The 27,777-nt window shown below is 45.4% G+C and overlaps 1 protein-coding gene and 2 long non-coding RNA genes across 11 annotated transcripts in view; 1 reads left to right on the forward strand and 2 right to left on the reverse strand.

The window, feature by feature from the left end:
- Window positions 1–3,341: 3,341 nt before the first annotated feature.
- Window positions 3,342–12,410, reverse strand: LOC139602513 (uncharacterized). Of its 8 annotated transcripts, XR_011683265.1 has the most exons (6): window positions 9,778–12,100; window positions 9,214–9,278; window positions 8,530–8,593; window positions 8,254–8,280; window positions 6,916–7,896; window positions 6,192–6,506 (listed from the first exon to the last, which is right to left on the reverse strand). XR_011683265.1 is itself a non-coding variant. In XM_071452423.1 (5 exons), exons 1-5 carry the CDS (start codon window positions 10,177–10,179, stop codon window positions 6,353–6,355), a joined length of 807 nt encoding a protein of 268 aa, XP_071308524.1. In that variant the 5' UTR covers window positions 10,180–12,108; the 3' UTR covers window positions 6,192–6,352. The 8 variants fall into 8 exon arrangements, 2 of the variants coding, with proteins under 2 accessions (XP_071308524.1, XP_071308525.1); XR_011683269.1 differs by lacking the exons at window positions 8,254–8,280; window positions 9,214–9,278 and adding an exon at window positions 3,342–3,597 and having other exon boundaries at window positions 3,726–6,506; window positions 9,778–12,410; XR_011683268.1 differs by lacking the exons at window positions 8,254–8,280; window positions 9,778–12,100 and adding an exon at window positions 3,342–3,597 and having other exon boundaries at window positions 3,726–6,506; window positions 9,214–9,768.
- A 294-nt stretch (window positions 12,411–12,704) lies between these two features.
- Window positions 12,705–27,777, forward strand: part of LOC139602522 (uncharacterized) — a 140,409-nt gene continuing 125,336 nt past the window's right edge. The window contains exon 1 of the long non-coding RNA XR_011683281.1: window positions 12,705–14,387. This is a non-coding gene — a long non-coding RNA (uncharacterized lncRNA). The remainder of the gene's footprint in view (window positions 14,388–27,777) is intronic.
- LOC139602519 (uncharacterized) lies at window positions 14,679–27,716 on the reverse strand. Of its 2 annotated transcripts, XR_011683278.1 has the most exons (6): window positions 27,444–27,716; window positions 22,312–22,380; window positions 21,334–21,449; window positions 19,914–21,122; window positions 18,157–19,739; window positions 14,679–18,073 (listed from the first exon to the last, which is right to left on the reverse strand). It is a non-coding gene; the product is annotated as an uncharacterized lncRNA (long non-coding RNA). The 2 variants fall into 2 exon arrangements; XR_011683277.1 differs by lacking the exon at window positions 18,157–19,739 and having other exon boundaries at window positions 27,444–27,708.

Consider the following 27,777-nt stretch of genomic DNA (forward strand, 5'->3'; position numbering starts at 1 on the left):
CAAAGCGGGAATTGCTGCTGAAGCTCTCTTAGCGCACAAGGGAAGAGCCATTCCTGGGGCTAAAAGTGCCTCATTCCCACTTTTCACTGCTCTTGGATCAACCTATGTGTTCATTTCCATCTTCCTGAGAAGCCTTGATCTTTTGTAGTGGAATCAAAGCAAAGCAGAGCTGAGCAAAACCCCACCTGTTGCTATGATCCTTCCCACTGCTTTTATTGATGTTGTTCCAGCTGGATTTATTTCATTATGAAAAGGCAAATTCAAGAGTCTTTTTATCTCCACGGTTTACGTTGTCTTTTGCTGGCTTGGACTTTTGCTTTCTGCCCTCTCCCGGTCTGGGCGCGTTCACCTTTCAGGATTCCCATCCTCTGCCCTGCCCGGGCTGCCTCTGGCTCAGCTCCCTTGGCAGCCGCTGCTTTCCCCGGAGCTCTCGGCCTTTAGCTCGCGTCCCTTTCCATGGGCCACGCCTCCCAGCTGCTCCAGCCCGGGCATTCCCGCCTGGGAACGAGCAGGGATTCCCTGCCCTGGCCCAGGGAAGCCTCCAGCCCTGCAGGCATTGCCGAGGCTCAGGGGCCGCTCCAAACCCTTGGTGTCCCAGAGCTCCCGGATCAGTGCCAGGGCAGAGCTGGGAGCCTGTCCTAAGGAGCGGGACTGACGCACGCGGTGCCTGCAAAGGCCCCCATGGATATTGGATCCAGCTGGCAGGAGCAGGTGCGGCCAAGGCAGCCCATTCCATTTCCTGCCCACCCAGAGATCTCCAACACTTCAGCCTGCTAAGGCTGGCACACAAATCCCTGCCCTGGGGCACGGCAGCGACTGCAGCGCACCCAGGAGAAGGCAAACGCAACGATCGGGGCTCAGTTCTGAGGCTGGGATCGAGGTTCATTCTCAGCCATTTCAAACAAGGATTGCACCCCACTGCTCAGTTCTTTCTGCAGCTGGGACTCCAGGAAGAGGAGAAAGGAGGCACTTTACTGGAGCCCCTTTCCTGCCAACCACTGAGGGTCATTCAGGTGCTGAGAGAACGCACAGCCAGGGAGAGCTGCCCCTGCTCTGCTGGGATTGCACCCTGCACTCACGGGGGACAGGTGGCTCTGTGAAATTGGTCTCAGCATTTTTGTGCCTCATAGCTCCCACTGAAATGATTTTGAGCAGAACTGAGGCTGCTGAGCGTCACTGAGCAGCACAGGAGACATTCAGCAATGCCCATGAGCTGGCAGAGATGATTGCTGGCGCTGATGGCCTGAGCCCTGGGCTGAGAGTTCCAGTGGCAGCAGCAGTGACAGCCACCCCGGCATTGCCCAGAAACAGGAGAAACCGGCCCTGCCCTGTGTGGGGAGAATGTCTGCTGTGCATCTCCCAGTTACAGCCCCAGCGCTCCCTGGGCTCCTGCAGACATTAATTCCTTCTGCCTTCCTCACAAGGCATCTCCACTCGTTCCATCGTCTGCCTGCTGGGCACTGCTCCCCTCCTTATTGCACAGGGGAGAGCGAGGAACTCTGCAATTGCCCCGCACTGAGCTCCTCTCACATCATCTCCCACTCCTTTCATGGCCTCACCAGCCAGGAGAAACATTCAAGGGGGAACAAAGTGTGCTGTGCTCTAGGCAAGGTCAGAAAGGGGCCCAAAGAGACAGATTTTGGATTAACTCTGGCTGGAGAAAACCAAAGGCAATCAGGATTGCCTCCAAAAGAAAACAAGAAAGGAGGGGATTGTTAAAGCCATTTATAGAGTCACATTAAGGTCTGTTCCTCAAGGTTTTGGCTTTTGGCACTTCTGTAAGCAGCACGACAGACTGTGGGCAACTGTGACAGACTGCACAGAGAAGGGGGGTTTTTATAAATAATATAAATAATATGAAAATAGAGATATCATTTTTATATTGTATATTTCTTATATTTATTTATAATAAATATTTATAGATATCAGTATATATAATATATATTTGTATATTTGTATTTCTATTTTTATGTTATTTATATTATTTATAAAAAACCCCAGCCTATAACCAAATCAAATCCAAAAAACCCCAATTTATTTTAACTATATTTAAATATTTTTATATTTACAATCTATATTTATATATCTTTAGATATATATATAAAATAGACCATCATTTATATATATTATGGTGTGTTACAATAATATACTATATATTATAGTTTTTTATATTTATCTATCTATTTTCTATATTTATGTTTACCACTATCATTTTATATTTATTTTTATATTTGTATTTATTTCTACGTTAATCTATATATTAGACCATATCAATTCATTAACCCAACACATCAGAACCACACAAATACCGCACCTTCGTCAGCACCAGTACGCAGCCCACGCTCATCCATCGCAGCGTATCCAAACCAAACCTATTTCTAGGACTAACAGAACAAAGACCCCACGACATTTAACCCTAAGGAAAACTCAAACCAACCGAACTGTAAAGAAACTTTAAATCCCACTATAACTAGCCCAAAAGCTCTGTACATTCTCATCATAAACTTCCTCCTAAACCAATGGCTCAAAATCCCAAAAAACTCAGATACACATGGAAAATGACAGAACTGCTAGTAAAAACAAACACCAATTTAAAAAATCAAACCAACTCACTAAACTCAAAACCCTACAACTGACCCTAAACATTACTAAAAAAAGCCCCCAAAGCTCTACATTTATGCTAACCCACAAATAATAACCAATAATCTTTAAAAATTATTTTAAAATTTAAAAAAAGCATGAAAATAAAAAATCTACACTATTAAAATACTAAAAAATATCACTACCCAAATTTAAAAACATATTGCCTATAAAACCCCACCATATAAATGCCCCTGTCTCAAAAAATAAAACTAAAAAAAAAAAAATCAAACCAGAAAGAAATCGGAACTTAGGAACGCTAAAACCAGAACGTTCAAGAAGTTCCACCATATCCCTGATCATACACCAACTACAAACAACGTGAAACGATACAAACAATTCTTAAAAACCTCCTTAAAACAACTACAATTAAAAACCCTTTCAACAATTCAACAATTCAAAACTGCATTGAACAAAAGCCATCTAATAAATTAACACCCAAAACTCCAGCAGCCCAGCTGGCCCTACCAAATCTCTCTGTTGATACATGCAGTAAACAACAAAACCAAAATCCCAGGAATACCTATCAGAAGTCTAGGAAAGAAACCTCTTGAAATTAATCCTACCTCAAATACAAACCAACCCGTCCAGAAAGTGAGCTTCACTCAAAAAAACTATTTACACAGAGTTAATAAGACCAAGAAATAAAACAACACACCATCTACCACCAACGAATACAACAGTGAAGGAAAAAAACCCACTTTTTAAATTTTATTTTTTATTTTTTAAACTAACTTCTTTTATTAGCCAGAACAAAAGGTTTTGCCAGGACTGTAACATCTTCTCCTTCTTCTCCTTCTGAAATGTCCCTTCTCCCTCCCAAATTCCTTACAACTTCTGAGTTTAAATCCAAGCGGCGCTCTGCAAAATCCGTGCACTTGTGAGTCCGATGCTCCTGTCAGATTCTCTGTCTCACTCCACATCTTCTTACACTTTCAGTCTGAACGCTGTCCTGCCCTGATGAGTTTGACAGAAGCATTGGCACATGTTAAGAGAGCATTTCCCTCCCTGCCTCCCTCCCTCCCCAGAGCTGGTTTCCTTAGCGCATTTCAATCGATCCCAAGCCCGCAATGATGCGCGCTCACCTCAAGGCTCACAGCAAGCACGCAGCAGCTCAGGCTGCCTTGGCTCCAGGGCTCCGTGCCTTGGATAGCTGAGAGAAAACTTCCGATGAGCCTCTGTTCCAAGACATTGGAATGCAATTTCCCTGTGCATTTGGGGGCAGCTTTGGGTCCCTCTGGGGGACGGCACCCAGCGTGACCCCCCCCCCTCGCCCGCCCCCCACCTGCTCCTGCACCGCCGTGGGGCTCCCTCTCCTGGGCACCTTGGGCTGCCCCCAACGGCATCAGAGCCCCGAGTCTTCACCCCGCCTTTCCCTGACCCCCAAAGAAGGCTCCGAACGAGTCCGCCTGCCCTGGACAGCAGCGCAGCGCTTCCCCCAAGCCCTTCCCACACGTGCATGGCCCCAGCAAGGGATTCTGCTGCAACAAGAAAGGGGGGGCAGCCCCCAGAAGGCTTGAGGTTCCTGCCCAGCCTCGCTGTCCCGGGCCAGGGGCAGCGAGAGAGGGAGCGGCACAGACGGCGGGGACGGCCCGGCACGGAGCGGGGGCCGCTCTCAGCGCGATGCCGGCAAAGCCGCAGCTCCGGCGCTGTCGGCCGCGCTGCTTGAGCGGCACGGGGGGATCCGCCGAGAGCCTCCGGCCCCGCGCGGGGACTCCCGCAAGGGCCCAGGGGCGCCGGGCTCCGGCCCTCGGGGCTTTATTCTCCGGCAGCCCGAGCCCCGCGGCTGCGGGGCAAAGAAGGAAAGGGGGCACGGGAAGAGAGGAGCGAGAGCAGGGCACGACAAAGGGCGGCGAGGGAGCTCGGGCTGTGCAGGAAAGCGGCACGGGAAGGGAAAGCCCGGGACGAGGGTACACGGAGGCTGGGCAGAGGAAGGAGACAGGGGGAACAGAAGGGAGTAGCGGGCTAGGGACAGGACAGGAAGGAGCCGGCTTTGCGGGGGGAGAGGGAATGGGGGAAAGGGAGCGAGAGAAGGCGAATACGGGGAGAAGGAAGGAGGGCTAGAGAGAGGGACAGGCGGGGAAGCCTCCCAGAGCCCCGGCTGCACCCCGAGCCCGGCCCGGCGCCTCGCCCTGCCCGGGATGCTGCGGCGCTCGGCGGAGCTCGGCTCGCTCCGGAGACGCTCGGCTCGAGTCGGCTACTGTCGCCTCAACTCGGCTCTTGGCGCCTGCATTCGCCTCTTCGGCCGAGCTCGCCTCGCTTCGGCCCAACTCCCAGCCGCTCTGTGCCTTCGGCGCGCCTCGGCTCCGCTCGCCTCGCCTCGGCTCCCCGACGGCGGGCGGGCAAGCGCCGCCGCCTCCCGTTCAGCTCGCCCGGCTCGGGGCTCTCCCGCTGCCGCGTCCCGCGGGCGGCCCGGCCACGGCGCGGACACGACCGGGAGCGCGGGCTCGGGCAGGAGCTCATTAGGCTGGGAGCGCACTGGCGCTAAGCAGCGCGCACGAGAGCAGCAGGCTCGCTTCGCCTGAGCTCGGCTCGCTTCGCTTCAGGCAGCCTCGGAAGCCTCGCCTCGGTTCGCTCGAGGCCGTCAGGGTCGGCCGCTCTCGCCTTGCTTCGGCCGAGCTCGTGCGATTCCCCTGAAGGCGGCGGCGTTCGGTTGTGGTTTTAGAAATATCCTCCTCTATCGATTGTATCTTTCTATAGTTAGATTTATATTTCTAGAATACTTCTATTAATCCAAAGAAAAACCCCATCTCTAACCAAATAAATACAAGAAAACACCTTCTTTTAAACGGTATTGAAATATTTTTATACTTTGTATAGTTATACTCACATTTATATTTATCGTTTCTTTTGATGCAATCTATTAATAATTATCTATAATATCTATAAAATTCTAGACATGTATTTAAAGTATTATCTATATTATGTATCGTATCTACTGCTGCAACTGATTTTTTCTTCTAGTTTTAAACGTTATCTGTATGTACTTATGATATCTTTCTAGACTTAGATTTCTACCTTCATATTCTTTGTATTTATAATTTTTATCATCAAAACCCTGCCTATTGACAAGTTAAAAAACCCGCTTTCTTTAATGATCTAAAAAATATTTTTATATTTATAATTTTCATATTTCTATTTATAATTTGCTCTCTAGTACGTGATAACATACCTGCTCCTGCACCGCAGTGGGGCTCCCTCTCCTGGGCACCTCGGGGTGCCCCCAACGGCATCAGAGCCCCGAGTCTTCACCCCCCCCCCCCCCCCCCTTTTCCTCTAGTTAGAAACTACACTGGAACTTTTTTCTGGAAACAAAGACATGACCTAAATCCTCTCCCCATGTCCTAGAGAGATAGATGTTCAGTTCTTAGTTGACTGGGCAGCAGTTTCTTCAATAGAATGATAAACAATATGGAAACGTTTTAGCTACAAGCAAATAGGCAAATCGGAACAAGGTCCTGGTGGCCAGCCACTGCAGTTCTTCTGAAGCAATTTTTTAAACAATCAAATACTGATACCACAAAAAATAAAGCAAAAAGCTGACTACCGGCTAAGAAAGAAGGAAAAATTAACTTTTGACGACAACAACAACATTCCAAGGACACAGGCTTTTTTCCAATCTCAGACCTTATTACTACTACCTCTCTTGGGAATTCTCATCGTGGATCCCAAAAGGAATAAATCCCTCAGAGTGTCCTAAAGCACCAAGGAGCTACCTACAAGTGAAGGTGGCTACTTTCAGTGCAGACACAGCTGATGACACAGCAGTAGCACAGTTCCGTGCTGCACAGGGATAGTACTGTCTCCTCTTCTCCAGCAGCTGACTCTCTCCTGCCATGGCTTCTGTAAATGCATCAGAGCACGACCTTGAACACAAACAGGCAAGAAAACACCATCAGAAGTCTTTCATTAAGCAGTACAAGAAGGGTTCCAAGCAGAGACCAACAGCATTTCAAGGAAGCAGTATGCAATTAAACCCCCTCAGATTTGTTCAAGTAGCCGGCAAAATGGAACCATTCAGAAATGACAAAGAAAACCCCCCCAAGTATTTATACAGGAGTCCTTAATGTCAGAAAGGGGATGACAGGTTATGTTCAGATAAGATGAATGTTTATTTGGATCTATAAATAAACTTCTCTCGTGGTCCTTTGCCAAAAAATAGAACCTACAAGTGAACACCTACACCTGCCTCAAGAGACCTAACGAGCCCCTGGCAGCCACCGGCATCAAAGCGCAGTGGATGTTTCTAATCCAGGCTAAGGAGAACAATATCACCTTTTGTTCTCTCCAGTTTGTTTCCTCTGCAGTCCTAGTTGCTCCTTATGATTTTTACAGTCTCTGTATCTTCTCGGGCAGCGCTGAGTCTGACGACCGGGATACGAGAGTCCTTCCCTGCCCTACGGAGAGAACCAGGAAAAAAAGTTCAAAAAAGAACAGGGCAGTTTGAAGTTAATACCTCCGACGAGAAGCAGCACCCGACAAACAGAGCAACGGTGAACAAAGCGTGACACCTCCCTGGGGACAGAAGACTGACAAACTCTCCGGGATTTACAATTCCAGTAACCAAGCCCTTCAGCACAGCAGCCAAGTGTCCCATTAGGTGGTGCTGCACCAAGGAATGATCCCAGAGGTTCCAAAGAGTGAAATGCACGTTATTGTCCAAAGACGTAAAATCTTGCAAAATACCAAAACTACAATAGATCTAAACTACATGGCAAGAGTACAAGTGTTAACTTGAGGAGCTGGAACCATCCAGGTGAGCAACTGCTAACCGGATCCTCAACAGACTTTGAGGAACCCTTCAGGATACAGAAGGGTTTTCCCCAGCAATGTCACAGGCCGAGTTTTGATAGAAGTGCACTTGCCAGATGCTCAGAAACGTCACCCATCCTCCTCCGGGTGTCCTGAGAGAGCTGCGAATGGCTCTCACCTGGTTTGAGCTGGTTCTGTAAGGGCTCAGGGTGAATTTCACCAGATGCAACCAAACTGGGCAACACCCAGTGGGACAGAAGGAACCCAAAGCTTGTTTTACCCAAAGCTTGGGTAAGCAGTGCTCCAGCAAATACTGAGGAAACGATCAGAACAGGGTAACAAATAATAAACATACCTTTTTTTTTTTAACTTGCCTTTTTTTTTTTTTCAGATGAGCAAAACAATTAAGGAGAAGGTGAAAACCTCACCATGACTGAACATTTCATCACCTGTAAGCTGACCATCCTTAGCATAGAGGACTCCAAATTTAAAATTCACCGATCCCTGGAAAATAAAACCAAATATTATTTGGTGAACAGTCAAACAGAAGACATAAAAATTTGTTTCCTCTAATCTTTGCCTACATCCTACACGTTAGAACATACATTTTATACCATCTCCTACTACACAATAATTTACCTTTAAACTTTGATAGTATAGCATAAAATCATTAACTTAGATGGGTGATCAATTATTATTAAGTTGGTGCTTCAAGTTATTTTTGCTGTCAGGTTCAAAAAAACATGACTTCTTTTTACTGTAACGAGCAATTGATTTAGAAGTCATCAAAAGCCCATCAAAATACAAAGCCGTATTCACCGGACGGGTCTGTGAGCAAGAAGTAGTCAGGCTTGTACTCACCTCTTGCCCTTCAAGAACCAATAAATCCTGTCAACAAAAACAGCATCTTTAGCCCCCTCCTATTAAAGATTCTACAAGGATGATGGTTTTATTGGTGTTTAGAAGTTTGGATTTGAAATGGCCAGTTCAATGGATAAAGAGACAGTTTAAGTAGTATTAGATTCTTATTCTTATTCGCTACTGGAAGAAACAAACCAGTAGGATCTATACTTAATTACTTCTATTTCCAGGAAATCATAAAGAAAAAGAACCAAACCAAAAAAAGTCACTTCCTACCTTTTGTATCTCAGGATGAAAAATGTCTCTTGGGCTCTTCTCCAGTTTCTCCAGACTCCTGGCACTGAAATGCAAATGAACGAGTGCTTTATAGGAGGGCAAGTGCACATTCCAACCCCGAACCCCCAACCGATGGCAGTTACAGCGCTTACAAAATGAATCCTTCCCAGAGCCTCTGGGAAATGGAACGGTCTGTGCAACTGCCATTTCTTCCCCAAAATACTAACTCCCAACACTTCCTAAACTGAGTTTGCATTTTAAAAACAGAAATTAGGGAGACACAGGGTGGAGATCAGGTTGAAATTGATTTCCTTCTAAAGCACAGGGGCTCTGTTCCATCACCCTTCACTTTGGCTCCACACGGAATCACAGGGAGCATTTTAGGAGGGCTCAAGAACCAATTCTATTTCTCTCTTTTTTCTAGTTCTCTCTCTTCCTAAATAATTCAAGGCAAGTCAAATGAAAAAGGACAAGTTCAGCATCAAATTCACACTTTTTCCCTTTGTCTGCTCAAGAACAGGCTTTAAAACCACTTCTTGCTGCCTTCAACGGTTAAGACTTGCAAAACAGTTTCGCAAGTTTGATAGGTTTATCAGAAAAACCACAGAACACAAGCTCTGAATTACAGGAAAAGGTACACAGGCAAATATCTCAGCTGATGGTGGCTTATTTGCAAACACAGACCTTAACGGAGATTGCACGGAGAATGTTTCAGTGGGACTCGAAGGGAAAAATATTTTCTGAGTACCCTGTAAACAAGAAAAGCTAGGATATATTACAGGACATACCCACGTGTTCTGCATATTCAAATAGGATTATCAATAAAAACATTTAAGAAGGAAGAAAACCAAGGTAATTTTACTCAGCTATATTTACTGCCGATTTAGAGGGAAAAAAAAAAAAAAAAAAAAGTGAACCAGAAACGCCTACAGTAGAACTTTAAAACAATTGCTTGGATAAAAGCAGCTCATGGAACGTGAAGTAGAAAAAAAGCGAAACCAGTATCAGACCTGCCTATTTTCTTACCATTGCACAAGAAAATCCGACAAGCGGTAGAAAGTCACTGCCTAAAACCGATCCTAGGATGTAACCGAGAACAATGGAGGCATTTGCTAATCTAAACGGAAACCTTTTCCGGACCCTAGTGTCAAATCACACGTTTTGTCTCTCAGCAGCTCGAGGCTGGAGAGCATTTCCCCTGGGGGTCGGGAGGGCAGGGCCACAAGGGGCTGAGTTTGCCGATCGCACCTGTGCCATCAGAAGGATCCAGCCCGGCGCTCCTTGCGCTCGCCATTCTCCGGGCCATCGCTGTGTTTTACTGCTCAGCGATGCCGCTCCATCCGTTTGCGTGGAAGGAAGAGCCACGAGCACTGAGGCACTCAGCAGCCGTGTCATGCCAGCGATGTCGAGCGCTCTCTGCTCGCAAGGCTGAGCCCGCCGCGGAGCCGCCTCCGCAGCCGCTCGTCCGCCCCCGCCCGCAGCAGCGGCAGCGGCCCGAGGGAGACGCTGCAGCTCGGCGGCTCCCGCGCCTCCGCCAGCCCGAGGGCAGCCGCCGCACAGTGACCGCGGCAGCGCCCGGCGCCGCTCGCCCGGGGCGGCTCCTGCAGCTCCCGGCCCGCGGCAGCAAAGCACCGCCTGGCGCTCCGCCATCGGCGGGCGGCAGCGCGCCCCGCCCGAGCTGAGCCCCCGCCACCGGGACCGCTGAGCGAGGCCGAGGCGCCGGGCGGACGCCCCTTCCGCGCCGCTCGGCTCCGTGCGGGCGGCCGGACGGAGGCTTCGCCCCTCCAGCGTCGCTGCCGCGGCTCCGTCCCGCGTGGGACAGGCGCCGGGAGCTCCCCGCGCCCAGCCCGCTCCCCCGGCGCGCGGCCGCCTCGGCCCGCCAGCCAATCATATGGCGCGTCGGCCGTTGCGTCAGACGCCGCGCTTTACGGCCGCAGGGCCTGCCGGGAGTTGGAGTCTCGGACTGACAGCCACCGCTCCGTTCTCCGCCACCGGGAGCTGCGCTCCCGCCAGGGGATCAAACGGCTCCTTCGCTCCTGGGCGCGGAAGCACCTTAGGCAGCACCGCCCCTCCCGAATGTCCTTTCTTTTCCACTCCAACTCTTTTTTCTTTTTTTCACTCTGTTTTTCACCCCCTTTTCCACTTTGGCTCTTTCTTTTTCATTCTCACCCTTTTCCTTTTTCATTTTTTTTCTTCCTTTCTCTTCCTTCTTTTTTTTTTTTCTTCCTTTCCTTTTCCCTTTTCTTTTGCTCTCTCTTTCTCTCTTTCTGTCTCTCTCTCTTTCTTTCTCTCTCTCTCTCTTTCTGTCTCTCTCTCTTTCTCTCGCTCTCTTTCTGTCTCTTTCTGTCTCTCTTTATTTCTCTCTCTCTTTCTTTCTTTCTCTCGCTCTCTCTCTGTCTCTCTCTTTCTTTCTCTCTTTCTCTTGCTCTCTTTCTGTCTCTCTATTTCTTTCTCTCTTTCTTTCTCTCGCTCTCTTTCTCTCTCTCTCTCTTTCTTTCTCTCGCTCTTTCCCTCTCTCTCTATTTCTTTCTCTCTCTCTTTCTTTCTCCCACTCTCTTTCTGTCTCTCTTTATTTCTTTCTCTCTCTTTCTTTCTTTCTCTCACTCTCTTTCTGTCTCCCTTTCTCTATTTCTTTCTGTCTCTCTTTCTTTCTTTCTCTCTCTTTCTTTCTGTCTCTCTCTTTTTCTTTCTGTCTCTCTCTCTTTCTCTCTGTCTCTCTTTCTGTCTCTCTTTCTTTCTTTCTTTCTTTCTCTCTTTAATTCTTTCTCTCTTTCTTTCCCTGAATTTCTAATCTTGGCTTTCCATTCTAGTTTTAAAATGAAAAAGCAGCAGTAGAAACGTTCAGGCTACCGGGGAGTGCAAAAAACCCCCAAAGGGTAATGATTTTAGGAAAACTATTTCCTCCATGGGAGCCTGAAATTTTCTACAGCTGCAGGTGACATAGAGCTTTTATTTCTTCTTCTAGATAGTTTATACTTAATACTCTATTTATACAGCGCCCCCTGCCGTCTGCATGGGCGAACTGCAGGCACAGCGCCCCCTGCTGTCGGATTTGGCGCACTGCAGACACAGCGCCCCCTGCTGTCTGATTTGGCGCACTGCAGGCACAGCGCCCCCTGCCGTCTGCATCGGCGAACTGCAGGCACAGCGCCCCCTGCCGTCTACATCGGCGAACTGCAGGCAGAGTGCCGCGTAATGACGTCAGCAAGTCGACACGGCGCCCCGCCCCGGACACGCCCACTCGGGCGGCCGTCGCCATCTTGTACGGCATTCTGCGACGGCCACGGCGCTGCCATCTTGTACGGCACCCCGTGTCGGCCAGGGCGCCGCCAGCCTGTACGGCACAATTTTATGGCAGTCGCGCCTTACGGCAGTTTTACGGCATTTGCGCTTTACGACACCTTTTACGACAGTCTAGCTGTACGGCACATTTTGCGACAGTCGCGCTTTACGGCACCTTTTGCGACAGCCGCGCTTTACGGCGCCTTTTGCGACAGCTTTTGCGACAGTCGCGCTTTACGGCACCTTTTGCGACAGTCGCGCTTTACGACACCTTGTACGACAGTCGTGCTTTACGGTACGTTTTGCGACAGTCGCGATTTACGGCGCCTTTTGCGACAGTCGCGATTTACGGCACCTTTTGCGACAGTCGTGCTTTACGGTACGTTCTGCGACAGTCGCGCTTTACGGCGCCTTTTGCGACAGTCGCGATTTACGGCACGTTTTGCGACAGTCGCGCTTTACGGTCCCTTTTGCGACAGTCGCGCTTTACGGCAGTTTTACGACAGTCGTGCATTACGGCATTACCCTTTATGGAACTTTTATGGAACTTTACAGCACTTTACGGTTTTTATTTTGTTTTTCATTTATTTTTAATTTATTTATTTTTTAAATTTTATTTTTTACTTAATTGTTATTTTTAATTTTTCTAATTTTAAAGCTTTTTATTTTAGTTTTTAAATTTTATTTACTTATTATTTTTCTATTTTTCTATTTTTAAAGCTTTTATTTTATTTTTCTAATTCTAGTTATTTACTTATTATTTTTAATTTTTCTGTTTCTAAGCTTTTTATTTAATTTTTTAAATTTTATTTTTATTTAATTTTTAATTTTTCTATTTTTAAAGCATTTATTTATTTTTAATTTAATTTTTATTTTTAATTTTTCTATTTTTAGAGCTTTAATTTTATTTTTTAATTTTATTTTTCATTTTTCTATTTTTAAAGCTTTTATTTTTTTTCTAATTTTATTTTTTATTTACTTTTTATTTTTAATTTTTCTATTTATAAAGCATTTAGTTTATATTTTATTTTTTATTAAATTTTTATTTTTATTTTTTCTATTTTTGTAGGTTTTTTTTTTTAATTTAGTGCTGCCCAGACCAACTCAAGCTGGTGATTGTGGTAGTGTTTGAGGGTCTTGCATTACGGCACTACCTTTTATGGAACTCTTACAGCACTTTACAGGTTTTATTTTGTTTTTCATTTATTTTAAATAAATTTTGTTTTTAAAATTTTATTTAATTTTAATTTTTATTTTTAAAGCATTTTTATTTTATTTTTTAAATTTTATTTTTTATTTACTTCTTATTTTTAGTTTTTCTATTTTTAAAGCTTTTTATTTTTTAATTTTATTTTTTATTTAATTTCTATTTTTAATTTTTCTATTTCTAAAGCTTTTTATATTTTTAATTTTATTTTTTATTTAAGTTTTTTCTATTTTTAAAGCATTTTTTTATTTTTATTTTTTATTTTTAATTTTTTTATTTTTAGAGCTTTTATTTTTTATTATTTTTTATTTTTCTATTTTTAAAGCTTATTTTATTTTTCTAATTTTATTTTTAATTTTTATTTTCAATTTTTCTATTTTTAAAGCTTTTATTTTTTTATTTTATTTTTTATTAAATTTTTATTTTTAATTTTTCTATTTTTAAAGTTTTACTTAATTTTTTAATTTTATTTTTTATTTTTAATTTTTCTATTTTTAAAGGTTTTTATTTTTTTTTAATTTAGTGCTGCCCAGACCAACTCAAGCTGGTGATTGTGGTGGTGTTTGAGGGTCTTGCAATACAGCACTACCTTTTATGGAACTCTTACAGCCCTTTACAGTTTTTACTTTGTTTTTAATTTATTTTAAATTAATTTTGGTTTTTTAAAATTTATTTAATTTTTATTTATAATTTTTTTATTTTTAAAGCATTTTATTAAATTTTATTTGGTGCTGCCCAAACCTGCTGTAGTGCATTTTTATACTTTATAATACTTTGAAGTCATTTTGTTTTGTATCCCCATCTTTTTCCCAAATGGTTTATCCCAAACTGTACCCCCCTCCTTCTCCCTGTGTTATCCCTCTCCCGGGATGAGATCATCCCCAAACCCCCACCCTGGCTCTCTGTCAATCACTCAGCCTCCCATCCCCTCCATGCAGAAGTTTCGGTCCAAGTCGTCCAGTGATCAGCCAGAGGCCAGGGGTCAGCCCCCCAAGCCTTGCCCCATACGCTGTCCTAAAGTCTATGGCCCAGCATCCATCCCTTAGGGTCACTTAATGGTTGGTAAGATGTTATCTACTTTGGGTTTCCACCTCCCTTTAAATGTGACCTTGGCACATCTCCCTGGGGCTCGTGGCAGGAGGCCCCTGAGGTGCAGGAGCTCCTTTGGGACTCCTAATAAAACCTTGGATTAACCCCTGCTAAGAGTCAGCCCTTTATCTTCTACCGCTGTCTCTGGTGTCTCTTGTGCTACACAGGGGCCCAGCCCAGGTACCCTCAGCACCCTCAGGGCACAGAGAGTGTCTCCCCCCAGCCCAGGTGCCCTCAGTACCCTCGGGGCACACACAGAGAGTGTCTCCCCCCAGCCCAGGTGCCCTCAGCACCCTCGGGGCACAGACAGTGTCTCCCCCCAGCCCAGGTGCCCTCAGCACCCTCGGGGCACAGACAGTGTCTCCCCCCAGCCCAGGTGCCCTCAGCACCCTCGGGGCACAGACAGTGTCTCCCTGCTCTCGGCCGTGTCAGGGCTGCCCCCCGGTTTCTGACGACTCGGGACTGGCCGAGGGTTACTGAGAGGCTCGCACAAACCCGCTCGGCCGCTGATTGTGGTGGTGGTTGAGGGTCCCCAGGACGAGGGAAGAGACGAGAATCTTGACTCCACCTCTCAGAAGGCTGAAATATTATTTTATGATCTCTATTATATTAAAAGAAAATGAGATAGTAGAACTATACTAAAAGAGCAAGGAGACATCAGAAAGCTGGAAAGGAATGAATAATAAAAACCTGGGACTGCTCACAGCCCCGACACAGCTGGACCATGATTGGTCATTAAGTAGAAACACTGCACAGGAGACCAATCCAAGATGCCCCTGTTGCTAAACCATCTCCAGCCCACACTCCACAGCCAGCAGATCGTTATTGCTTCCATTGCTGTTCTGAGGCTTCTCAGGAGAAAAATCCCAGCAAAAGGATTTTCATCAAACACGTCAGTGCCAGGTGATGGCACAGGCAGCATGGGCCGGCCGAGGTCACTGTGTCATCCCTGCCAGCCCAGGTGTCACAGCAAGGAGCAGAGAGCTCACCCTGTACTCACCCTGTGCTCACCCAGCCCTGCCAAGGGACCGGCTGCCAAAACAGAGCCATGCCACGCATGCCAGTGTCTGCATGGCAGAGAGAGGACATGAAAAGCCACCGAGGAAGCTGCCACCTCCTCCCTGAGCTCTGCCCTGCAGGCCGGGCCATGGGCAGCCACTGTGGGAAGGCTGCATTTGCTGCCCATCAGCTGCTCTGTGTCTGACAGGAATTGAAATAGCCCAGGTTTGGGTCGGTGCTGAGCAGAAGGCAGTGAGGAGAAAGGGAGAAGGCTGTGCTGCAGGCCAGGTGGATCCAGGCAGAGCCAATTTGGGCAGCAGCCTTGTCTAACAGCATTTCATTTTCCACTTCTACTACATTACATTTCATTTTGCACTTCTGCTAGAACTGCATGTCAACAGCTTTCAAATATCCTCCTCAGTCCCAGCAGCCTGCTTCAAAGTGCTGTGTCTTTATCAGACCATTGATGGTCCTTCTGAAATGTGAGTCTCACTGGCCGCATCCAAACCTTGTGCTTGAAGAGCATTCCTAAAAATTAAAGCAGATTGGGCCTTTGGGGAAGAAGGGGCTGCAAAGCATCTCCTAAAGCATTTTCTACTCCAATTTCATTGTGAGGAAACACACCTGAAGGATGATGCAGGGATTAGGATTGAGACAAAGATGAGTTTGCTAGGTCAATTTTACTTTGAGAGCTTGAGAAGCACAGGAAGCCCAGGTGATGATCCCAGAGGGTTGAACACAGAGGTTTCACCCTCCCGGATATACAAGGGCCTTACCTTAAAACCACTGCTCTCAGCACGGAGCTGTCTCAACGCTGCATTCATGTTTTCTCCTCTTTGTGCATGTGTAGAATTGAAATCCCTCTTGGGGAAGAAGCTTATTCCAAGTAAATTCCTAAAGAATTAGCTGAAAAAAACCCTGAAATGTTCTTTCATAGCCTTGTAGATTTTTAAAGCCTTTGACATTTGAAACACTGTTCCCCTGCAAGGCCTTTTCCTAAATCCCAGCTTCTCAGAAGGCCCAAGGGGACAGGGTTGGCCAAGGGTGGAGCTGTTCTGGATTTGTTGGTGGTGCCTGGTAGTGAACAGTGTGTTCAGAGCTGCTCTGCTGGTTCTGCCTATCACTTTGACAGGGAAGGAGGGTGCTGGGATATGATAAATCACTTCTAAATGCTGCTTGCAATGAAAACACTGTGCATAAACCCTCCTCAATGGTGTTAAATTTGTCTGCTAGATTTCTTCCCTCCCACCCCACCACTGCTGCTCTAAGATCCATTAGTAGCTCAGTCTTTCTTTGTGTTTTGTTTGACATTTATGCCCAGGTTCCCCAAAGTTTTGGGGGTTCTTTTTAAAATATGATATTGATTTTTTTTCTTGGTTTAAAAAAAACCTGAAATACACACACACACACACTAAAGAAGCATGTCTCCATGGCTCAGCCCTGAGTGGTAAAGGAAGAGCAACAGGAAGGGTGGTTTGCGGTGCTGGAGAAAGTCTCTGCCAGGCTTAAAGGAGCATCCCATTTCCACAGATGGCTTTTTTTTTTTTTTTTAATGGGTTATGGTGCTGGGAAGATCTGGAAAGAGTGCAAGTCCCTCATTCCAGTTTGGATGTCTTGTTTTAAGAAATGTGTTCTTTCAGTTCTTGGAGAGCATAGTTTTGGATTCATCCTCACATCCTCCAGTCTTGGTGGCTCTGTTGGTTTTTTATTTCCCTTTCTCTGCCCTTTTCCCTGCCCTCACTCCCCTGATGGCTGCAGGGGATGTGATTCAGGCACTCATCACTGCTCTGCAGCTGCTTTACAGAGCTAAAACTGACTGGGTCTTTCACCCTCCTCTCATAGCAGTGGTGCAGAGTGAGGCACATGGCAGGGCAGGGCTTTTAGCTGTTGTTTTATCTTCTGGTTTGATGTTTAACACATGGGACAGAACCCCAAGCCCCTGCTCACCATGTCAGGCTAGGCTGCAGGGGAGCACATTGACAGCAACACAGTGGCTGCACCACAACCACCATCAATCAATCCGATAGAAAAAGGGTTTAAGGCCTCTGACAGCGCCATGGTGACTGAGCTGAGCCCAACCTGGGTCTAGCTTAATCCCTGATCTGTGTAAAGCCCTCTTCTGTGCTTTCCTGAGGCTGGGACAGCTGGAGAGGTTGCTCTCCATGAGCACAGGATGGCAGCTGTGGGCTGAAACTCGCTGAGCTGCCTCCCCAGTAGGGGATGGGCTTGTGAGGGATTTAAAAGAAAAAACATTACCATGTCTTTGTCAGTCTGCCATGCTCGCTTAAGCTGGCTGTTGGTGATTTGTAGTATTTTATAAAATAAAAACCAAATGCTTTCCCTTTATAAGGAAATATGCTATGAAGAGGGCTTCAAAGGAAAGATGATTAGTTACTATCCAACTGTTGCTAAATTCATTGCTTGATGGTCCATATACTGCATTTTTTAATGTCACTGATAGCTGATACAGACCATTGCCAAGCTGTTTGATAATTATTTATCAGCCATCTGCATCAGCATCATCTGCATGACCAGTGATGGCCAAAAAGCAGGAAGGAGAGAAAGGGCTTAAGCTGTAGGCAGGAAAGGGAAGGCAGAAACCAAGCAGCAAACAATTGGCACCTGGGCTCCATTGAAGACTAAAAGTGGGAAAAAATGGCTTAATTGAAAAATCTGCCTATTATGTGTGCAGTCTCCAAGGGGAAACAAACAAACCCATTCAAAGGAAGGGAAAAAAAGGCAAAGAATTAAAAAATCCTTGTGCTGTTATGCAGAATTGGGGGGTTTAACTTTTCCCAATCTCTTCCCAGTCTCAGGCAGAAATATTTCTATAACCAAACCATCTCCCTTTTTCAAGCATTTAGCTGGATTGAGTAATTTCTTAAGTCTCCATCATCAGGACCAGTTTGGGTTTGGCAGCTCAAACACCTTGGCAAGGCCAGGACAACTTCAGTGGTTCTCCTTGTCCTGAAAGAGAGGAGAAAAGGGAAGTTAAGCTCACTGCAGAATCAAAGCCTCCTGCATTTCATCTTTTGGCTTAGATTGCTCACCATGGAGTATGAGCCATAAAAAAAGGGGAGGTGGCACCAAATTGAATTAAAAAGTGCCCTTTCCCAGTGCTTTTATTCCAGACATTCAAAGGAAGCTCATTTTTCTTCTAGCATTCTTTCCCTCATTTTAGCAGAACCATTCTCACCCCAGACCCCACTCAGCAGTTGTTCAATCTTTTGGCGCTGGATCTGGACAAAGGAAGGGACACATCTGGGTCACAGGAAAGCACAGAGGGAAACCCTCCAAAACTGGCCAGAGAAAAATGAAATGCAGGAAGACTTACCTGCAGCTGGATGCTCTTTGCACTGGGCTTCCTTTAAAGGAATGGATTTGCTGCTAAACACATCTCAGGCTCAGATGTGACCAGGGAGAAGGTGGGATGGAGATGAGGAGTCAGACAGGGAATAACCAGGGAGATGCAGGGCCCAGGAACATCAAGGATGGAGAAGAGAAGGAACAGGGATTGTTCTCCTTGTTTAGATCCATCAGTGCTGAGAGCTTGGGAAGCACATGAGGGTACTAGAGGGATGCTGGGCAGGAGCAGGAGAACTCCAGGATAAGGGCAAGCTGCTCCCACTCCAGGGCTGGGCCAGGGAAGGAGGGGAATTATTTCTCTCCCCTTTCCAGTGGGATGCAGGTGCCACCCCATGCAGAGGCAGGAAAACTGCCTTGCAATCAAGTACAAAACCTCCCTGGCAAGCCCAGAATGCCAGCAGCCATTCCTCCTGGATTTCCTGCTTACAGGCATTTTAAGCTTGCTTTGTCTCAAAATGCCCTTTTTTGCCAAGGGCATTCCCATTTCTTTTGGATCCTGAACAGAGGTTTGGAAAGCTGACTTTGATGAGGGAACTGTTTCCTATTTTGATCCGTGTTAACTTGGAGTTTCCCTTGGCACCAAAATCAGGGGGTGAACCCAACCCTTGAAAGGCCATAAGATCCTAACTATCCAATCCCCAATCCCCTCAGCATTGGCTTGTGGAACCTTCTCAGGGTTAATTTAGCAAATTAAGGGTTTGGCAAGTTCAGGATCGAAACAACCAAAAAGATTCATGAAAAAGAAACGGAACTGAGGCTGGCTAAAAGCTGACGACTCATTACAACAATTCAGTGAAAAGGAAGCAGGAGTGATCCTATGAAAAACGCCAATCACTTGTTTTTAAAATTTTAAAAGTCTACCAGTAATTACATGCTTATAAAAACAGTAATACAATCAAAGTACTAATAATTTGGACAAATTAAATTAGGACAATATGAGACAATAGAGACAAAGAGTTACAGACAGTCCGGGTACCTTTTTCTGGGCAGCATAAGCCCGAAAAAGGACCCCCGTTAACAAAGGATTAACCCTTAAAAACAACAGCCTGTTGCATATTCATACATCTCATACATGAGGAATAAATTCCATGCAGACACAGGATTCTGTCAACATCATCAACTTCTTCCTCTGAATCCTAACGGCGCCTTCGAGGCAGGAAGAAGTTAGTTTCTTCTAATAAGAGAGCAATAAATTCTTTTTCTCTGAAAGATTTAGGTGTCCTGGAGCTGCTATCTCGCTGCGAGTCCTTTCTTTAAAAAAAGTCTCCTACATAACAGAGTTTCTATTTTAACATTTTGTTATAACCTAAAACTATATTTAACACGCTATTGAAGAGAATTAATACAGCATTACTTTCTAACACAACGCATATCATATTCATTTTAATATTTGCGAAAAGCCACTCACAAAATACGCATTTTTCACATTTTCAATACTCACCAAGCCATCTGGCCAGAGTTCTCTGCCCACCGAGGACACAGCAACCAGCAGGGACCTTCCTCCCATTCTCCAGCACAGGCTTCTTCCCTCCACACGCAGGGAGCTGCAGACACTCAGGGAACACCGATTTAGTCACAACAGGAGAGGCACAAGGATAATTTGGAACTCGTTGCGACCTCAATGCCGCCCAGACCCAGGAGAAAGCACTCTTACCATCAGCCGGAGCGGGGTATTTCCTGTACCGCCCTCTCTTCCCCCTACCCAAGGCGCATGAGCACACTGCCGCCATCATTGGAAGGGCAAGTGAGTGCCGCCCTCAGCCGCCATCTTGGGTGTGGCGTAAAAGTGACCCTTTTTTGTCCCCCCTTTCCAGTTTTCACCCCTTGCAGAGGCAGGAAAACTGCCTTGCAATCAAGGACAAAACCTGCCTGGCAAGCCCAGGATGCCAGCAGCCGTTTCTCCTGGATTTCCTCTCCGCAATCTTTGGTACTGGCAGAAGCCACTCCCGGCTGAGCCGCCATCTTTGTTGTGGTACCCTTAAGCATCCCCCGCTCCTCACACAGGCGTTTCTCTTGTTGGCTGCCTCAACCCGGTCCCGACGCCGATCCCGCGCTCTCAGCGCCATTTTCTGCTGCTTTTCCCGGCGGGAGAAAACGGTTGGCGGGGTCAGCGGCACCGGAGCCCCGCGAACCGCGGTAGGGAGCGGCGGCGACGCCTCTGCCGGAGTCCTGCCGCGGCCGCCATCTTGAGTGCGGCTGGAGCCCGACCCGGCTCACGCAGGATCCTGGTACGCGGGCGCTTCGCCGTCTTGAAACGGGAGCTCTGTCCCCTCCACGCCTCCGCCGCCCGCCGAAACCGGCCCCGCCGCTCTCGTTCTTCCCAGCCACCGCCCCGCACGGCGGCCGCTCAAGCCCGGTCGCGCTCCTCTGCACTCCTCACTGTGCTTCACCGCTTCCCTCTGTGCACAGCACCGCTCTGTGCCCACAAGGTGGCAGCACCGCCCCCCTGCCCGGGCCAGGCTGGACGCGCCTTGGGGCAGGCAGGGAACGGAGACCGAAGCTGCCGGGGATTGATTTTGGATTGATTCCCTTCAGCCCCAGCAGCTGTTCCTGCGGTTTAAGGGCACTTGGTTGGTTCATTCCCAGGTAAAAACGTTATAACATTGGTTTCAAAACGACTACGCATCTCTAGTCAGAGTTTCCTGCATTCCTGTACACAATAGAATGGATAGATTATTTCCAAATTATTCTTTCCAAATGGTTTTAGAGATAAATTCCAATTCTTTGCCCATACCTATAAAAACGAAAAACTTGACAGGTTTTGGTGTTCTACACCCACCCCTCCGTGTGAATTTTCTGGCAGCTTTTGGTCCCTCTGGGGCAGGGTAACCCAGCATGACCCCCCCTCATTCCCCACTCACCTGCTCCTCCATCAGCCTGGTGTGACCGTGTTCACAGGAGTCTGAGGATGAGGGAAGAGACGAGGAGTTGACTCCATGTTTCAGAAGGCTCGATTTATTATTTTATGATCTATATTCTATTAAAAGAATAGAAGAAAGGATTTCATCAGAAGGCTGGCTAAGAATAGAAAAAGAAAGAATGATTTCACAAAGGCTTGTGTCTCGGACAGAGAGTCCGAGCCAGCTGGATGTGATTGGCCATTAATAAGAAACAACCACATGAGACCAATCACAGACGCACCTGTTGCAGCATTCCACAGCAGCAGATAATCATTGTTTACATTTTGTTCCTGAGGCCTCTCAGGAGAAAAAATGCTAAGGAGAGGATTTGTCAGAAAATGTCATGGCTACAGCCTGGCTCTCCCTCCTAGGGACATTGCGGTGCCCCAGAGGAAATCAGAGGCCCCAAGTCTCCAGCCCCTCTCGCTCAGCCTTACTTCCTCACCCCCAAAGAAGGCACAGAAGGAATCAAACTGCCCTGGACAGCAGAGTGGTGCTTTATTCAAGCCCTTTCCACGAGTACATCTCTCCCAAAAGGGACTCTGCTGCAAGAATGGGGGGCAGCCCCCAGAAGTTCCTCCCCAGCCCCGCAGTCACAGGAGAGAGGCAGAAAGAGGGAGGGGCAGCAGAGAGGACACAGGAAGAAAAGTAAGAACGGGGTGCAGAATGAAGTTGAAAAAACAACCAAAACCAAAAACAACAACAAAACCTGGGATGGGCAGCATAACAGAGAGGGATTAAAAAAGAATGGGTTTTGGTTCCTCATCTCTTCCTCATCAATTCCCTTATTGGTGACATTCAGCAGTGGTGCCAAACAAGCACAGAAAACAAATGGAAGAAGAAATGCAGATAGTCAGCAGCCACCACCTATCAAAATTCATTTTAAATAGAGTTCAAAGGTCTCTAAGAGCAAGGTGAGGTGTAAATGGAGATACTCACGCAGAAGTACTGCCAGCTGCTATTTTCAACATTTCTTCTGAGTTTCATCTTCATTTGTTTATCTCTCACCTAAACAAGAGAAAAAAAACGAAAGAAATGTGACCTTTCAGGCAGACAAAAAATGTGGTTGGTCCTTAAGAAAGCATTTTATTCTGCCTGTATAATAACCTGTTGGGAACAGTAGGAGCTTTTAGCAAAATGTCTCTGTGCTGTTGCAGTTGTTCTGCCACTGTGAGAAATCACAGGCACGGCTGCAAGGCTCCTGCAGCTCACCCTGGTGAGGGTCAGAGACCACTTATCCCTGCAGGGATCCCTGGGAATAATGATGGTGGGAAACGTGGAGGGAGCTGGATAAATAAATACTTGCCATTTCCTTACCAAAAAACCCCTCAAAACAAAGCTATAGAAACAGTTTACCTCTGAATTAGGAGAATTTAAATTAATTCTTTTAGGTCTGCTTTTGGTTCAACATTCATCAATCTGAATTGGAATATGCATAGAGTAAGTAATTAAAGGTAGCTGAAATTTAAGAATAAATGTCTATTTCCTTGTTCATAACCTACATTGAAACACATTAAAACCCAGTGTTTTGCTTTAGAGCTGCTTGGCATTGACTTCATTCACTCTTAGACTCATCAGGTGATAAAAACACGGGGAAATATATTCTTTGTTTCATGAAGAATGCATTATTAATTAGAAAGGCATAGGTTTAATCAGAGTCACTGCTGATACCAACATTGCTTGGCTAAGTTCAAAGTACTGACACAAGAACATCGTAACAAAAGCCATGTCCAACAGAGCCTCAAACATAAAGACACAGTTCAAAGTTTTTCAGATGTCCTACAGTTGCTAAGGTATCTCCAGAAAGGTGAGCAAACTGAAAACAGCACAGGAAATTTTAAACCCATTTCTCTTTCTTTCCCCTTAACTTTCTTGTGGGCAAGAGAAAACTCCTAATCCAGGGAATGAAATGTAATTTTCATACCTCAGTCATGAGTAGTCCCCTCAGTTTCAACCAGACCCAGTGTTCAGTGAAATCTTAGAAAGGCTCAGATCAGCAGTATGAAATTCCAATTCTATTTGTGAAAGGAGCTATTTTTTCTCCATTCCCCTCCCTCCCCAACATCAAGTGGGAAAGGCTCAAAATGAAAAATAATTCTTACAAAATTATACTTTGACCTAATAAGTTCGCTACAAGTTGCACCAGAAAGAGAAAGGAGAGCAGAATCAGAGGTTATCAAACTCAATAGAAAATCCAGCTCATGCTATCTCCAAAAGCCTCATTTCATTTATCCAGGATTTTTAAAAAAACCCCACATAATAAAAACTTCACATATTTTGTTAAATGCTATCATTTCTATCTGAAATATTCATTATTACTCTGCTTTTCAGAAGTGAATTAGAAAGTTTTCTGCACCCACCTTCCCCAAATCTGATTCTAAGTGCTTGCCAGTTTAATCCCTTAGGAAGCAAAAGCAGCCCCATGTGTCTCAGGATCAATAGAAACTAAACAACAAAGCTTGACAAAGTCTATTCAATTGTCAATAAAGTCAAGAAATATTTTCCACTGTAGAGACAGCTATCACCAGCCTGTGAATTTTGCTTTAGTGAAGAATTTTAGGTTTAGTGAAGAAAAAACGAGGTCTTCCTTGCCAAATCAGTCAGGAGTTGTTCTACTCTACTGCCAGTATGGGGTGAGTGTAAACACCACATTCCTCACAGCATCACCCACAAAGAATTCCTCTTGAAAATGAAGGCTGCTTTTGAGTTGGACCCAACAGATGAGAACTCCCTGGTGTAGCACAGTGATGGCAGCATGGCCAGGCTCTGCACTGGAAGGCTGAGACCCAGCAGCAGATTCCTGACCAGATCTCCAAGGCTGAGTGTGCAGGGGTGCTGTGGTACCCCGGCCCCCCTGGCCGCACACTTCCAGCCACCATCACTTCCTCTCAGAAGGACAGGAGAGAAAATAAGAAAAGCAGGAACTGGAAAGCTCAGGCTAAAGTCAGGCAGGTCACTGATGAAACAGAGTTAACTTGAAAAATCTTATTTATCAGCAATTAAAAAGAGTATTAATTATGTTATTACACACTATTATTAGACAGTCAGCCAGCCAGCCTGACCCCAAGCACGCTGCAGCATCGGGGCCAGGCAGTGCCCATCTCCCAGGAGCTGATTTACCCATCCTTCTCAAGGGAATTGACCTGCACACAGTTCCACAGTGGAGCTGCCAGGCTGCCAAGAAAAATATCTCTGGCTAAGAGTCAAACCCTAATACATAAACCTATTAAATGATTAAATGATATTGTGTTACTGGCTCTTTCTTCTATTTCAAATTTTGAAAATTATTCCCAAGAATTTTCAAAATATTTCATAGGAAAAAGGTCTTTTTATGCTAAGATGTAGGGTGTGCATGATTGAATGTTTCATTCCACATGCTTACAAGCTGAGCCTTGACCAAGTTAAGAGGTGGAAGGACGTGCTCATTGGAACGGAGAGATGGAAATAATGAAACTCTGAACACAAGAGAAAGGTTCACAGAAACATCAAAATTCCTTGCTGAGCCAAGACAAAGGAGATAATTTTACCCAACAGATAGAAAAGCTCAGGTCAGAATCGTGACCATTGCTTCTCAAGAGCAACATCCACTGAAACACACAGTCTGCAGGTGGAATGAGGTTAAACCTTCCCAAAATGGGAAAAAACCCTTGACTCTGACCTCGATTATTTCATCATCTACACTTATTTACCATTTCAAAAATGGTACTAGGGTGTTCTTGTGACTTAAAAATCTTTGTCTGAACAATCACCACATTAGAGAAAATTTTACATCAGGATAACCTTGTGTTGAAATTATCCAAAAGAACAGGATAAAGTGAAATGATCATGCTGCAGGCATTTTTCTCATTTTTAGCAAATAGAATGCACTCGTATTGAGGGATGTTTTGAACAAAACACATTCACATTACTGCACGATCACGTGAAAAATACTCCTCTTCATCTTCAGTATCTCTCACAGAATTAACACCAGGATGAAGTTGCAAAGTGAAAAATACTGTATAAGGAGTGGTATTGCCCCACACACGGGATACCTGTGTGCGCTTCAGAGAGATTCATCCTGAGTTTGCTCCAGCCCCTGGAAACACCATAAACATGAGGCAACCATGGGACTGTTCCACAGCTTCTCTCCAAGCTTGTGACATGGGTTTATGCTCCCAATAGCTACTGCAAGGAGTGCAAGTCAACAGCAAGGGGTGGCAGAATTGGACAAAAATACCAGCATTATTGGCACATGAGAAATTAAATATGGATTACCTGAAAGACCTGAACTCTGCACCTTACCTAGTGCAACTTCAATGCTGAGGCTTTGAAACAGACACTGTAATTTACAACTTCTAATTTTTATGTCCTGTAGATGTGAAATCCCCAGCCACCAATCCAGAGTAACCACCTGAGTAACCAACTATTTGCTATTAAGATTTTATACCACCTTCTCCAGAGTAACCACCTGAGTAACTAACTATTTGCTATTAAGATTTTATACCATTGTAAGCCTTATTGCTTACAATGTTCCTTTTCAGCAAACATACGGGTTGCATGACTACCTAAACTCAACGTATCCCCCACCATTTGTAAACTGTTACCAAGAGAAACTGTTTTTTCTGTGCTAATTGTTGACATCATATATTAGCAGGAATAGAGTGAGCATGGAGTAAGATTTTACACAGCAAAACAAAGAAGGCTCATAGACAGTAAACCCTGGATCCCAGCCCCAAAACCCTATTTTATACTCATTTCTTTGGCTTTGGGAAGACATTAGGACAGCCTGCAGCTTCGCAGAAATTGAACAATGACAATCCTAGCTAAAGCAGCTGTTCTGCAGATGCAAAGGAAGATGTAGAATGTTTCCTGGACAAGCAGCCTGAAAATGACTCTCTCACAGATGAATAAGCATCAACACAAAACACACTGTTACAAACCTAGTATTTCCATATAACAGATAATGAAAAACCATCTGTCCATTCTGGTTATTTGCCAAGCAGCCAGCCCAGCACACCATTTTACTACCTGTATCTAAGGTATCCTACTAATAAAGAATATTTCTTAACTGTTTTCATTTTGTCTGCACATGCTGATTAATAACTTCATCATTTAACCCACCTCCTCCAAAGTTAGTCATGTACATAACAAGGAGATTAATTCCTGAAAGTATAACTATGCTCCTCTTTTGGATTTGGAGAAAAAAAAAGAGCTTCTTTAGTGCAATCAGTGAAAATTAGGGCCAACATCTTATTCTGCAGGAATTTCCCCAGTTAAGCATAATATTTCTATGGCCTTCTAATGATCAATATCCTGTGCTCTCAATATCCAGTTCCAGTCCTGGTTGTCTTTTAGATACCAGAAGCCAGCGGGTATTAAGAGATAAATTGTACTCAGCACTACTTTAGTCCAACATGTAACATGAAGAGTATGTTTGCAATTAAAATTCACACAATGCAGTATTTGAAGTGAACACATTGCACTATCAGTAGCAGCACAAGGCAATGACGAAAAATCCACAATGGCGTGGTGCTGTGTGCTGCATTATGCAAATGGATGCAGCAAAGGTCAAAGCTTATCTCAATCTCATAATAATGTAGTCTAGGGAGAATAATTAATTTACAGTGTGCTTTCTTCTTTTGTGTACCACAACACTAAAAGCCATTTTATTTGGGAATTTTCTTGCTTTATATTGCAGAGAGAAATAATATCAACGGCTTTCAATTTTCTCTTCAGGAACCAGGGCGGGAGGGAAGGCACAGCTCTTTATTTTCCATAGCAACACCAGGCTAAAATTAAGCACCAAAAATACTGCCTTTTAATTACTAAAATGCTGTTAAATTTCAGTGTTTAGGAATGAGATTGCTGTGCCCAACAGCTGCCTCATGTTACAAGGGCACAAGTGTTTCAACAACTTCCATGAAGCAAGCAGTGCTCTAAGGATTCAGTTATATTGCACAGCTCCCTACAGAGGGTCACAGGTGAGATGTAGGATATATTTGTGAATTACTGAGGCCCTGTGCTGGGGATGGGAAGTGCGATCCAGAGCAAAAAGTTGGTGAAGCTGGACCATAAAAAGCCAGGATGCAAACCTGAGTCTGAGGTGCTGGTGGCAAGGTGGCAAACTGGTGTTCCATGAGTTCTGATTCTGATACTCTAATCCCCATCTTCTCCATCCACCGGGCCAGCTCTGTTTTCCTCTCTCTGCCAAAAAACACAAGAATTTCTCAGCTCTGTAAGAAAAATAGCCTCCAAGAGCGATGTTCAGAGCAGCCCAAGCTACCTGATGCAACCTCTTTTTCACACCTATTTTTAAATACATGTTACACATACAGAGATTTTAAAAGAGTGGTCCTCTGACATAAGCCTCAGGAGAGCAGCTCTCTAAGCAATAGGATGAGATGTTGGTGTTCTTTCAAATCCAAG

The sequence above is a fragment of the Agelaius tricolor genome, unplaced genomic scaffold (assembly GCF_023055355.1).
Source record: "Agelaius tricolor isolate 1412-34295 unplaced genomic scaffold, bAgeTri1.0.p SCAF_34, whole genome shotgun sequence".
Taxonomy (NCBI): Eukaryota; Metazoa; Chordata; class Aves; order Passeriformes; family Icteridae; genus Agelaius; species Agelaius tricolor.

Coding starts and splice junctions, on each gene's coding strand:
- LOC139602513 (XM_071452423.1), bottom strand. CDS start 10,179: ATGGCGGAGCGCCAGGCGGTGCTTTGCTGCCGCGGGCCGGGAGCTGCA. Junction 8,594..9,213: donor TCCGTGCAATCTCCGTTAAG/GTCTGTGTTTGC, acceptor TTTGCATTTCAG/TGCCAGGAGTCTGGAGAAAC. Junction 7,038..8,529: donor TTCATCCTGAGATACAAAAG/GTAGGAAGTGAC, acceptor TTCTCTCCGTAG/GGCAGGGAAGGACTCTCGTA.